Source organism: Epinephelus moara, chromosome 20 (genome assembly GCF_006386435.1).
Source record: "Epinephelus moara isolate mb chromosome 20, YSFRI_EMoa_1.0, whole genome shotgun sequence".
Classification (NCBI taxonomy): Eukaryota; Metazoa; Chordata; class Actinopteri; order Perciformes; family Serranidae; genus Epinephelus; species Epinephelus moara.
Window position 1 is genome coordinate 38,213,845 of NC_065525.1, and position 12,436 is coordinate 38,226,280.

The following is a 12,436-nucleotide window of genomic DNA, read 5'->3' on the forward strand; positions in this document are numbered from 1 at the left end:
TTGTCCAGCACTAATCTGCCTCCATACAGAGTCCCATCAGTAATTCCCATTTTACATATATGTATTATTACTGGCATTAATCTTTCTTCATATACATTTTATCAGCCATGCACACTTCCTCTTAAAATAATGAAGAAATAGTCTGTTGCCATTAATTGTCTTCCATATGCATATATACAGTCATTTCCAATTTACTAAGCCATTATAGGTCTGTGTTACTGGCACTAATCTCTCCAAGTTCCCACACAGTCCCTGTATAGTGAGCATGATCACTTTGAGTTCACATAATTAAGATATGTTCTGTATTATTGCCACTAATCCGCCTCCATACACATATTCAGCTGAGTCATATTAAGCAGGCCTTCCTTCAATTTACAAAATTATTATGCAATCTGTATTATAAGCACTCGTTTTAAGAAAAATGAAAAGAAAAAAAAACACTAAAAGCTGACTAAAATGTCATGAATTGCATCGGCTAAAAGTAGACTAAAACTATGAAGGATGAAAATGACTAAAATGTAACTAAAACTAATTAGCATTCTTTTCTTAAGACTAAGACTAAATCTAAAATAGTTGTCGAAATTAACACTTAAAGAAACGTCTGTATTAGTGGCACTAATCTTCCTCCATAATCTTCCTCCACACATACATACAGTAGCATCAGAGGTTGTAATTCCCACCTTACATAACTGAGCCCCAGGTCTATATTACTGGCACTGATCCCCCTCCATACAGCCCCATACAGTCCCAGTATCAGCACACAGGGCGGAGTTTCAACCAGCGGGGCGGAGTGAGGCCTCATTGGTGCAGACTGTCCCAACCATCCGGCCCCTGTCAGCTGTGCAGCTGCACCGTCTTCATCTCCTCCTTCTCCTCCTCATCACCACTACCACACGGAGACAAGTCCACCGCCTCTGAGGTCGGAGTAACACAGAGGACCAGCCCGCTGCCAGTATCACCAGCACCACCAGTAACAACCACCACCATGGCGCTCACTAACGACTCCAACTACAAGAAGCTGGAGCAGTGGTACAAAGCTAACGCGGGCAGCCTCAGCATGAGGGACATGTTCGAGTCCGACAAGGACAGGTTCAGCACATTCAGGTGAGACACTTTATTAGCACCTGAGAGTGGAGACATGATGAGGAGCCTGAGGATGATGGTGGTGATGATGATGAAGAAGGGAGGTGGGCGTGATGCCCATAGAGTTGCACTTTGCAGCAACGTGACAGGCCTTCACTACAGCACCGTAAATCACAGTTGTAACGTTACAAACAAATGTGCTCCTTAAATCAGCATTTTTATGTATTGACTTTGGCGTGTTGCGTTCAAGTGTTTCCCTACAAACAGAGTTAAACCTGTGAACACTCCTCCTGTGTTTGACTCACAAGGTCATCCTCTCACATCGGTACTTTTCCGCTTCAGTCTCCAAACCGGAATCGTTCCTAGACATGATATTCAGACCTGTTCCCACATGTCAGGTAAACTCACTCACCTGTGTGTCGCAAAGAGTGTAAAACAGCTCGCAGGCCTCATACCGACAGCCAATTAAACCACTTAGCTAATGTTAGCCGACGTGCTAATGTCAGCTGCGTCCATTATCGGACAGATGGCTCCGGGGATATTTCCGCGTTACAGTTTTCTCCATAAACGTGTTAAATGTTTAATAAAAGCACCGTGACATTAATGTGTAGTATTAATATATGTTGTCTGCTTATAGTTAATGTGATAAAGGATGATTTATACGCGGCTAACGCTAGCTAAAACTAAAACGCTAGCTTAAAATGCGTTATTTGACAAGGATGTAAAACTGCAATAAATGAACGTTTAAAAGCAGGTTTTATTAATTAATGTCTTATTTTTCTTAATTTAAACGTTAAACATGTCACACAATACCTTAAAAGACATATATTGTTTAATATGTGTTAAACATGATAGGTAAAAGTGGCTAACGCAAGCTAGTTTAAGCTAACGCCAAGTTTGATAAACCTGTTGAACTCCAGGTGTATTAATTTCAAACTGTCGGTGTGTTCATATCAACCTGTCCGCTCAGTGTGAGCTGCATGCGGGGCAGGAGGTGTCCGATAATGGATGCTGCACGGTTCATGCAACAGTTCGGCTTCTTCTGTTCAAACCACAGCCCAGAGGTTCATTCATAATTTAGACTATTAACACAGCTCGATGATTTAAACATGGACACGGTGTAAAGGTGTTTATCAGGCGGGGTTATAGTGCAGCTGCACGAGGCTGGATATCTGCTGCGGTCATCGGGGAGTCTACCTCCGTCCTGCGGCTCGCTGTGCCTCATTTACGGAGGCTACGTGCGCTGCGGCACATCCTCCAAGGATGCATGAGTCATTTAATGTCTTAGAGGGGAAACTATACTGTAATAAATGCAACTGATAGTAATATTGCGGCATCCATAAGGTCTCGTGCATCAGTTTGTGATTCTTATTTATCATCCATTTAATTAATGTTTTAGCAACCTGTTGTGTCCTGCCTTCAAAATTTAACTTAAATATACTTAAAGCATCAAAAAGTAAAAGTATTCATCATGCAGAATGATATATATGATATTATTATATTATGATTATTCATACATTAATTAATGAATCACTTAAATGTTGCAGCTGGTAAAGGTGGAGCTCATTTTAATGACTTCATATACTGCTGCGTAGTTAAATCCATCATAATGCATCATCATTTAATATTGATTATCGTTGGTATTCATAATCTGAATCTGTAAAGTAACTAAAGCTGTCGGATACATATAATAAAAAGTACAATATGTACCTCTGACATGTTGTGGAGAAGTATTAAAATGCAGAATGTGGAAATACTCCAGCAAAGCACATGTACCTGAGTGAATGTACTTAGTTACATTCCCTCACTGGTAACTGCTTTGGTTCATCTGTGTTTATATTTAACAGTGTAGAGATCAATCTGTAGCAAGCACTGGGAGTATACAGTATTGCATGTTGTGTAAAGGTACACAGCACATCGTGTGCTTTTATGCTGGATTTATAAATGTCCACACTGATTGCAGTAGTTCCCAAAACCACACCCAAAGTATGCAGTCATTTATTGTCGCCAATTAAGCTGCAGAAATTAGTCAGTTAATGGATTGATTGACAGCTGTAAAGTGTAAAAATGAATGCTTTTCTTTGTAATTTATAATAACAATAGCAATATATTTGAGCTTAGAATATTGGGGGAATATAAGCCTTCTTATTTCATCACCTTGGATTTGTGTGATTATAATATAATAATAATAATAATAATAATAATAATAATAATAATAATAAATGTTTTTTCAGCTCTACAAGCAGACAGAGCGTAAACTAATGACTCTTGATTAATCTGCTGGTCATTTTCTCCGTTAAATAATGAATCATTTTGTCTGTTGTTTGAGATCCACTTTACTGAGGTATGAAACAGACACACTGCAGAAACTGACACCGTTAAATGTTTATTTTTTTTGCGCAATAAAATATTTAAATAATTAAACACTTCTCAAAATAATTCATTTTTTAATCAGCTAATAGTCTCAGCCCTCTGTGTGTCCTCCTGTCTTGGTAGCTGCACTCGTATTGATTGAAAGGATTTAAAAGCTGCAGGCTTTCAGAGTCGCTTCATCTCTGACTGGACATTTGCAATTTTGTACATTTTGTTCTAGGTTATTTATATGATTTCTCTTTCAGTCGGTGATACATTTTCTCTGTAAACGTACATTATTCGTTAGAAAATAACACATGCAGCCATCTGTTTTCTGTCTTTTCTTTTTATGATGAATTGATACATTTTTAGACTATATATTGTGAGAAATTTCCATCACACTTTCCCACTTTGTTCTCTTTTGTGTGATTAATTGGTTATTTTAAATATATAAATATAAATAATAAGCTGGGAGCATTTATGTTATCTGACCAACCGTCCAAAAGTCAGAGATATTTGAGTTACATGAATAAAAGCAGCAAATCAAAACATTTGAGAAGATTAATCAATGACAAAAACAGTTTATTCCTTATGGAAATGTCTGATTAATTAGCTGTTAATTGACTCATTGTTTCAGCAGATGCAGATGTGTATATAATGACTGTAAAACTTAACACACAGACGCGCTGGATGCTAATGAAATAAAAGTCGTTCTTATAAATATAGTTATTTATGTGCTAATAGTTTCTCTGACTGTGTTTCTGACAGCACGACTCTGGAGACGGACGATGGAGAAATCCTGCTGGACTACTCCAAGAATCTCATCAACCAGGAAGTGATGGACATGCTGATCGCCATGGTAGAAAACAACACACACACAAACAAACAAACACAAACACACACTGTGCTACATCTGTCTCTTCTAATAAGCCTTAAGCCTCTCCTCTCATTGTAACGCAGCCTGAGCGTCTCTTAAAGATGTTAATCAGCTGTGACTCTGTAAACATGCTGCTGGTTCACTGCAGAGGCACACAGGTGTAGATGTGGGGACAGGTGAGGTTACTGGTGAGGTTATAGATGATGTCTGGGCTCATGTGTATCAAGCTGAAAGTTATCCTCAGTCTAAAACACTCAGACGAAGAGTGAAAGTTACTGATGAGGCTTCAGCACTGACTCTCAGCAGGAGACAGACGAATCCTGGACAGAGTGAGACATCACTGAGTCCACATGGACGTTACGGGCCTCTGAAGGCAGCCCAAAAAAGCTGTGTGGGACTAAACACTGACGCACATCGTTAAAATAGTTCAGTTCCACTTCAAAGATTCGCGTTTGACTGTTTATTCTTCCACAAAACAGGTTAAAATCCAATTATAGGGACGCTTCACTGATTTTCAACCAGCTTTGTATCATAACAATGTGGGTAGTGTGTGTAAGTGAACTGTGGTGAACTTCCCTCCATCTAACGAGCGCCCAGATCTCCCTGCTCCCCTTCCTCACGTCCGCATTTTCGTACTGCCCACCACCCCATGCTGCCACCACAGACACAGAAAGTAGAGGCAGAAATCTGATCAAACAGTAAGACTACACGGTGCTGAGCAAATACAAACCACGATTATGTTACTCTATTGTCGATTTCTTACCTTAAATGTTCCTTAAAACATATTTTAGTGCCCTGTTTAGCTGTAATACGAGAGTCTGTGAACAGGAAGTGGGCACCATACTGTTCCCTGCACAGTGGAAACTAAGCGGCGCTGATTAAATATAAACCAAGATTCTGTTACTGCGTTGTCTGTTTCTCTCCTCAAATGTTTTCAGAAACATGTTAGAGCTCACCATTTAACTGTAATATGAGATTGTTTGTTAGCAGCCGGCCGCCAGTGTGTCAAACCGATAAGGTGGCATTACATCACAGCAAAGCAAACACCACAGTCCCTTTCACTCTGGTCATATAGCACTAATTTGAAAAGTATTTCTGTCTCATTACTGCAGCGACAGCCTCGTTTTATGAAAAAAAGACCATCTTTCCAGTGGTGAAATACCTCTTTACTTCTTAAGAGGAAGTGGTAAATGTAATCAGATACAACCACAGCCTCTGAACACACACCCCACCTGTAATGACAATGCAGTGAACAAGACAAGACTACAAAACATTACAGATGTGATGTCTACATGACACCTGGTTATTGATCTCCCCGTTTACATGAACATAACAGTCATCGGGTGTTTGATCATCATCTGAGCTACTTATTTCTGTGAGCAGAGAATGACCTATGATTTCTATCAGAATTCTCTAGGTGACTTATTCAGGTTTCTGAACGAGAATATGATGTTTACCTGTACAACACGAAACAGGGACACTCCAAAACCTGATCCGAACCAGGACACTTGTGTGCATGCAAACACACTCAGTACATTTACATGACATTAGAGACATTTATTGTGTTTGTCCAACTAAAACCAGACTTTCAAAATGCATGTACACGTTAGTCCGACTGAAATTGTACAAAATCGAATTTCTCAAAGATAATAAGATTGAGAGTTGAATTCCTCCTGCATGTATACAGTCAATAAGACCCAAACTGGCGCAGGCGCTCTGTGCAGGCTCCACAGTTTCCACCCTGGGCTTTGACCCGAGATTGAATAGCATTAAATGCGTAACAGAAGAAGAAGACGAAAGAACATGGCGAATTGTACACCCAGAGACTTGAATTTTTGGGTGGATGAGGGGACACAGTTTATGATGTGTCATCTGAAAGATGACACGTCCCCAGCACGAACAAGATATACAGAGCTGTCAAGATGTCCACCATGGAACCAGTTTGCTGCTAGCTAATGGTGGCTAACTTGTTTGTCTGTATATCACCACCTATTGTAGCGGAGTCGGACATACTTTGGTCAATAAATCGACTCCCGTCCGGTCCCGTGCTTGTATACTGGGACAAAGACAGTAGTCCAGTTAAATGGTCTAATTGAGTTTTAAGCCAAACGTAACATGTACAAAACATCTTATTCTCATTGAACAGTTTGTATGATATCCTACGAATTTGCGCCCCATGAATGACGTTACGTCCTTAACATACAGTAATACATGTATAATTAACGAAAAGTTACTGTGGTTAGTTTTAGGAAAAGAAACATGGTGTAGATGTACAGTAAAATGATTCAAAGTTAACATGGATCCCAATATGCGACTCTGGTCAAAGTTCTGGTCAAAAGTCAGTTTTTTTGTGACCTATCCAGCAACCCAACCTGCCGCCTTACAGGTGCTTGGGACTGCTTCCTTGTTTACTGCTGTCAGCACATTGGTCATGTGTTCGCAGCTATTCAAAATATGTGGGATTTGTAAAAATTTAGGTGCATCATGTTTCCTAGGAAAACATACAAAAAAATTGCGAGAACAGACTGAAATAGAATAGAAATCACTAAATATACCTATTGACATTTATCTTTAGGCCAGTATGAAAGTTGTTGTCACCCTGGTTCCCTTGTCAAAAGCCTTTGGATTTTGGAGTATAGCAGAAAATAAGCTCTGTGGTGAACAAACATTTATGATACATCTTCAGAAATACACACCACTTTTATGATTTATGAAGCTTAAATGCACTCGGAGGTAAAAAGTTTACGTTAGGATACAGACGAACTACACTGTGGTCGTATGATTTAACATCCCTACATCAACGATGCCGTTAATCAGTGGTCATTAAGCCACTTGTCATTAACCACCTTTTTTAACATACATAAAGCTTCAAAATTCATGAACTGGGTCTTCACTGATGTATTTTATGTCGCAGAACAAAATATTAAAGTCTTTTAACTGTAGCTCAACTTAACTGTGTATGTAAATATACTGATTGTCTGACACAAAGTGGAGATTCTGATGGTAGTTGTAATTTTCTGACAGCTGCAGTTTGAAATAAACACACACAGCCTCGTCTTCTCTTCACCGCCCAGCTCCTGTTCACCTGACCCCTTTATGTTCCTCACATGCAGGAAACATTAGAATCCATATTATTATGAGCCGTTGTTGTGAAATGTGCTTTAACAAAGGTTTGATTCACAGCAGTGACTTCCTGCTCCGAGACGAGAGATAAAAACTGATCTGAGCTCTGTTGCTCAAACGAGCACAATGAAACAGGAAGATTTCAACACTTTATTTTGAAAGAATAAACTCCTCATATCACGGTTGGCTCGCTGAAGCATTGTCTCGCAGAATGTGGTCACACAGCTCGCAGCACTTCCTCCTCACATTACTGAGAACAAGAGATTTCTAAACACACACTGTTTGGTCACATTCACTCACTGTTGCTTTAATAATGTGTTCATGTGTGGGGCTGAATGTGTTAATGTGTTAACTGTATGTTTATAATGTTCACAGGCCAAGTCGAGGGGAGTGGAGGAGGCCAGAGAGAAGATGTTCTCTGGAGAGAAAATCAACTTTACTGAGGTACAAAAACACAGCATGAAGACTGATTTTAACAAGTTCCTGAACACATCATGCAGACTGATTTGAACACGTTCATAGAGTCTGTAAATATTCCTGAACACATCATGAAGACTGACTTAAACACATCCCTGAACACATCATGAAGACTGATTTTAACACGTTCATAGTCTGTAAATGTCCCTGAACATGTCCCTGAACACATCATGAAGACTCCCTTTAACATGTCCCTGAACACATCATGAAGACTGATTTGAACATGTTCACAGAGTCTGTAAATGTCCCTGAACATGTCCCTGAACACATCCTGAAAACTGACTTTAACATGTTCCTGAACACATCACAAAGACTGACTTTAACATGTCCCCGAACACATCATGAAGACTGATTTTAACATGTTCATAGTCTGTAATTGTTCCTGAACATGTCCTTGAACACATCATGAAGACTCCCTCTAATGTTCCTGAACACATCACTAAGACTGACTTTAACATGTCCCTGCCTCAACACATCATGTAGACTGATTTTAACAGTTCATAGTCTGTAATTGTTCCTGAACACATCATGAAGACTCCCTCTAACATGTCTCTGAACACATTACGAAGACTACCTCTAACATGTTCCTGAACACATCATGAAGACTCCCTCTAACATGTCTCTGAACACATTACGAAGACTACCTCTAACATGTTACTGAACACATCACTAAGACTGACTTTAACATGTCCCTGAACACATCATGAAGACTGACTTTAACGTGCCCCTAAACACGTCATGAAGACTGATTTTAACACATTCATAGAGTCTTTATATGTCCTTGAACAAATCACAAAGACTTAATGTTACACATTCATAGTTCCTGAACACATCATGAAGACTGACTTTAACCTGTTTAACTCCACTGCCAGGATGTTTAGTCATTAGTAACTGATGCTGTGCAGCCAAGCATCCAAATCATCCACATCCAAAGCTCTTTATCTGACATGTAATTTGAGATGCCAAAGTTTCCAGCGATATCAGATATGTCAGCCTGAATTGTAGGGAATGTTTAATAAAATGACACATGACACCTGGAATATTCTTGGCCTTTAGTTTGTTAATTTCACAGAGTGTAAATGTCATAAAGCTTCTCATGTAGAGCTGGAACATGATGATACAACACAGATAAAATACCCTCAGACAGTGACATGAGATGATTTCCAACCTTAAAGCTGTTAAAGGCAAAATTAGATTTGACAACTGGATGTTGTTAATGAGCTTGTGCTTTTCCTGCTGTGGTGAGTCCTAATGTCTGCTGAAGAATCAGTCTACAGAGTATACTGCTGAGTGTTTAGTCTCAGAGCTCACACAGAGTCGTCTCCAGAGAAGAAGCTGTAAAAACCTGATGATACGTCAGTTAGTCCGGAGACCATAACAACTGGCCCTAAATCATCCGTCACAGTGTGTCCACACATGATTCATGAGTAGGATGCAAAGTCTGAACGAGGCACCTTTACATTCACTCTAGTATTAGAGAAGATCACACTTATCAACAAGGTTCCCAAGGTCATGGAAAACCTGGAAAAGTCATGGAATTTCAATCATGTTTTGTGTCATCTCTCCCTCCATGTGTGTCAGGTAGCTGAAATTATGCTTGAACAGAGTTTGAATCTGATAGGTTTGAAACATTTCAGGCAAGTGGAGCAAGAAGAAAAAAAAATACTTATTGGTCCTTAAAGTCATGGAAAAGTTTTGAAATTCTGTCCATGAAATATGGGCACCTTGTTATCAGCAGATTCCTGAAGGCAACGAGCAGCAGACAAAAGCTTACCTCACAGTGACTGCACATATTAACACACACACAGAGGGCGGTCAGAGTGGAGTTGCGTAACGTCCTCCTCAGTGACTTTGCAGTTTTGGCTGCAGACACATCGATCAGCGACGACAGAGTTGAGGAGCAGATAGAATATTAATCACATCCATAATCTGCTCATCTGCTGATGTTTTTGTCTGATTAATTGATTATTTTTTGACTTTATAAAATGTCAAGAATAATATTTTACTCCTCACTCAAGTTATAAGAGAATACATGTCTTGTTTTGTGTTGCAAACACTCCAAAAACCCAAAGTTGATTGTGGATCTAGACTCATATAAAACACAGTAAAGTAACTGTGATGAGATGTGGTTCATCAGTCATTAAATTATTGATTGATATGGTGTGTGTGTGCAGGGTCGTGCTGTGCTTCACATTGCTCTGCGTAATCGCGCCAACACGCCGATCCAGGTCGACGGCAAAGACGTGATGCCGGAGGTGAACCGAGTGCTGGACAAGATGAAGGCCTTCTGTCATGTACGTATGGTCGTTACTGCACGGAGTGTTTTTCATGAGTTATGAAGTTTCACGTAAAGGTCGTGACCTTCAGTGTTGTGTGTTCACAGAGGGTTCGCAGCGGGGAGTGGAAAGGCTTCAGTGGGAAGAGCATCACAGACGTTGTGAACATCGGCATTGGAGGCTCCGACCTGGTGAGTCAAACACCTGAGATGTTACCTGTTTAGAACGGGACAGTATGAAAGGTTGATAATGCCACTGAAAAAAACATAACAATAGTGTCTTAACAAAAGGTGAGTCACAGGAGAAAATTGAACCAGAGTATATCATCTACATTCATAATAAAAACCAGTTTGATTTCCTGAACATGCAGCATGTTGTGTTCAGGGGCCTCCAGTGCAGCACTGAGCTTTATTTAGACCCTGAGTCATGAATGTTTAACTGATAGTAGAGCTGTGATTCATGCAGCTGTAGTATTTAAACCACTCAGACCTCTGTGTGTGTCTGTAGGAATGAGTCACAGCAGATCAGCCCTGCTGTGTGGACAGAAAACTGAAGGTTTGATGATGGAACAGACTGTAGTTTACTGTCCAGCAGTGATGTAACAGGTACAAAGTGCAGTAAAGTCACACAAACTGTCTCTGACAGAAGATAGACTTTATGTTTTTAAATGAGCTGTAATACAGAGATTATGTGCTCACCTCTGATGTCACAAACCTGCAAACAAACCGTGTACAAGGTCCTGTACTCGGCTGCAACTGTAACTGTGTTGTAATGCGTTCAGGGCCCTCCGATGGTGACGGAGACTCAGAAGCTGTACCAGGCTGTAGCTGTGTAATGGTGTATTCAGGGCCCTCTGATGGTGACGGGGGCTCTGAAGCTGTGCTCGGCTGCTACTGTAACTGTAACTGTGTCGTGATGCATTCAGGCTCTTTTGATTGGGACAGAGACAATGTAGTCGTACTCAGCTGAAACTGTGACTGTGTTGTGGTGCGTTCAGTGTCCTCTGAGGCCGTGCTCAGCTGTAACTGTGTGGTGTGTTCAGGACCCTCTGATGGTGACAGAGGCTCTGCATGTGTGCTTGGCTAAAACTGTATTTTGGTGCCTTCAGGGCCCTCTGATGGTGACAAAGACTCTGAAGCCATAGTCAGTTGTAACTGTAACTGTATTCTGGTGCATTCAGGGCCCTCTGAAGGTGACGGGGGCTCTGAAGCTGTACTCAACTGTAACTTTGTTGTGGTGCATTCAGGGTCCTTTGATCGGGACAGAGACAATATAGTCGCACTCAGCTGAAACTGTATCTGTGTTGTGGTGTGTTCAGGGCCCTCTGATGGTGTCCAAGACAATGAAGCCATGCTCGGCTTGGCTGTAATTGTGTTGTGGTGTGTTCAGGGTCCTCTGATGGTGACGGAGGCTCTGAAGCCGTACTCAGAGGGTGGACCGAAGGTGTGGTTCGTCTCCAACATTGACGGGACTCACATGGCCAAGACGCTCGCTCAGCTCAACGCAGAGACCACCCTCTTCATCATCGCCTCCAAGGTGACCACACACTCACACTCACACTTGCTTCACATCAGCTGTTTGTCTATAAGCCAGCTGCTGTCTCACTCTGTCTCACACTTCCTTCTTCCAGACGTTCACCACTCAGGAGACCATCACCAACGCAGAGTCTGCCAGGGACTGGCTCCTCAAGGCAGCCAATGATGTGAGTCCATTTGTTCCCTGACAGCTGATTGGAGGACACTTTAGTCAGTGTATTTCTCTGTGACAGGACACTGGCTGCAGGGCAGGACACGTCTGTCCAAATGTCTCATCGCATTTCCATCATCTCTTCTTGTCCTCCACAGAAATCTGCTGTTGCCAAACATTTCGTAGCTCTGTCCACCAACGCAGTAAGTGACCGTTAAAACTGTGTTTCATCAACTCTGACTGGTTAAAGACACTTTATATAATATAATCATAATGTGTAATATTAATTATATATATTAATTATTATCAGTGATCAGTTCTGTTTAAATCTGTTATCAGGTGTTTTATTACACAACACAGTTAATGTGAGCAGTTCATCTTATCAGACAGCTGATTACTGAAATATGTCATTGTCTCCTCTCCTCTCTTGTTTAATCTTCTCTTCTCTCGTTTCCTCTATTGTTTCCTTTTTTCCTTTTCTGTCCTTTCCTTTCCTTTCCTTTTCTTCCCGTTCCTTTCCTTTTCTTTCCATGCCTTTCCTTTACTTTTACTTTCCTCTCCT

General features: G+C 40.7%; 1 protein-coding gene across 1 annotated transcript in view; it reads left to right on the forward strand.

The window, feature by feature from the left end:
- The first annotated feature begins 823 nt into the window (after nucleotides 1-823).
- gpia (glucose-6-phosphate isomerase a) overlaps nucleotides 824-12,436 on the forward strand; it is a 17,811-nt gene continuing 6,198 nt past the window's right edge. The window contains exons 1-8 of the mRNA XM_050073026.1: nucleotides 824-1,104; nucleotides 4,204-4,294; nucleotides 7,811-7,879; nucleotides 10,087-10,206; nucleotides 10,296-10,379; nucleotides 11,578-11,724; nucleotides 11,819-11,890; nucleotides 12,033-12,077. Of these exons, the coding sequence (XP_049928983.1) occupies nucleotides 986-1,104; nucleotides 4,204-4,294; nucleotides 7,811-7,879; nucleotides 10,087-10,206; nucleotides 10,296-10,379; nucleotides 11,578-11,724; nucleotides 11,819-11,890; nucleotides 12,033-12,077 (747 nt within the window). The 5' untranslated portion in view covers nucleotides 824-985. The remainder of the gene's footprint in view (nucleotides 1,105-4,203; nucleotides 4,295-7,810; nucleotides 7,880-10,086; nucleotides 10,207-10,295; nucleotides 10,380-11,577; nucleotides 11,725-11,818; nucleotides 11,891-12,032; nucleotides 12,078-12,436) is intronic.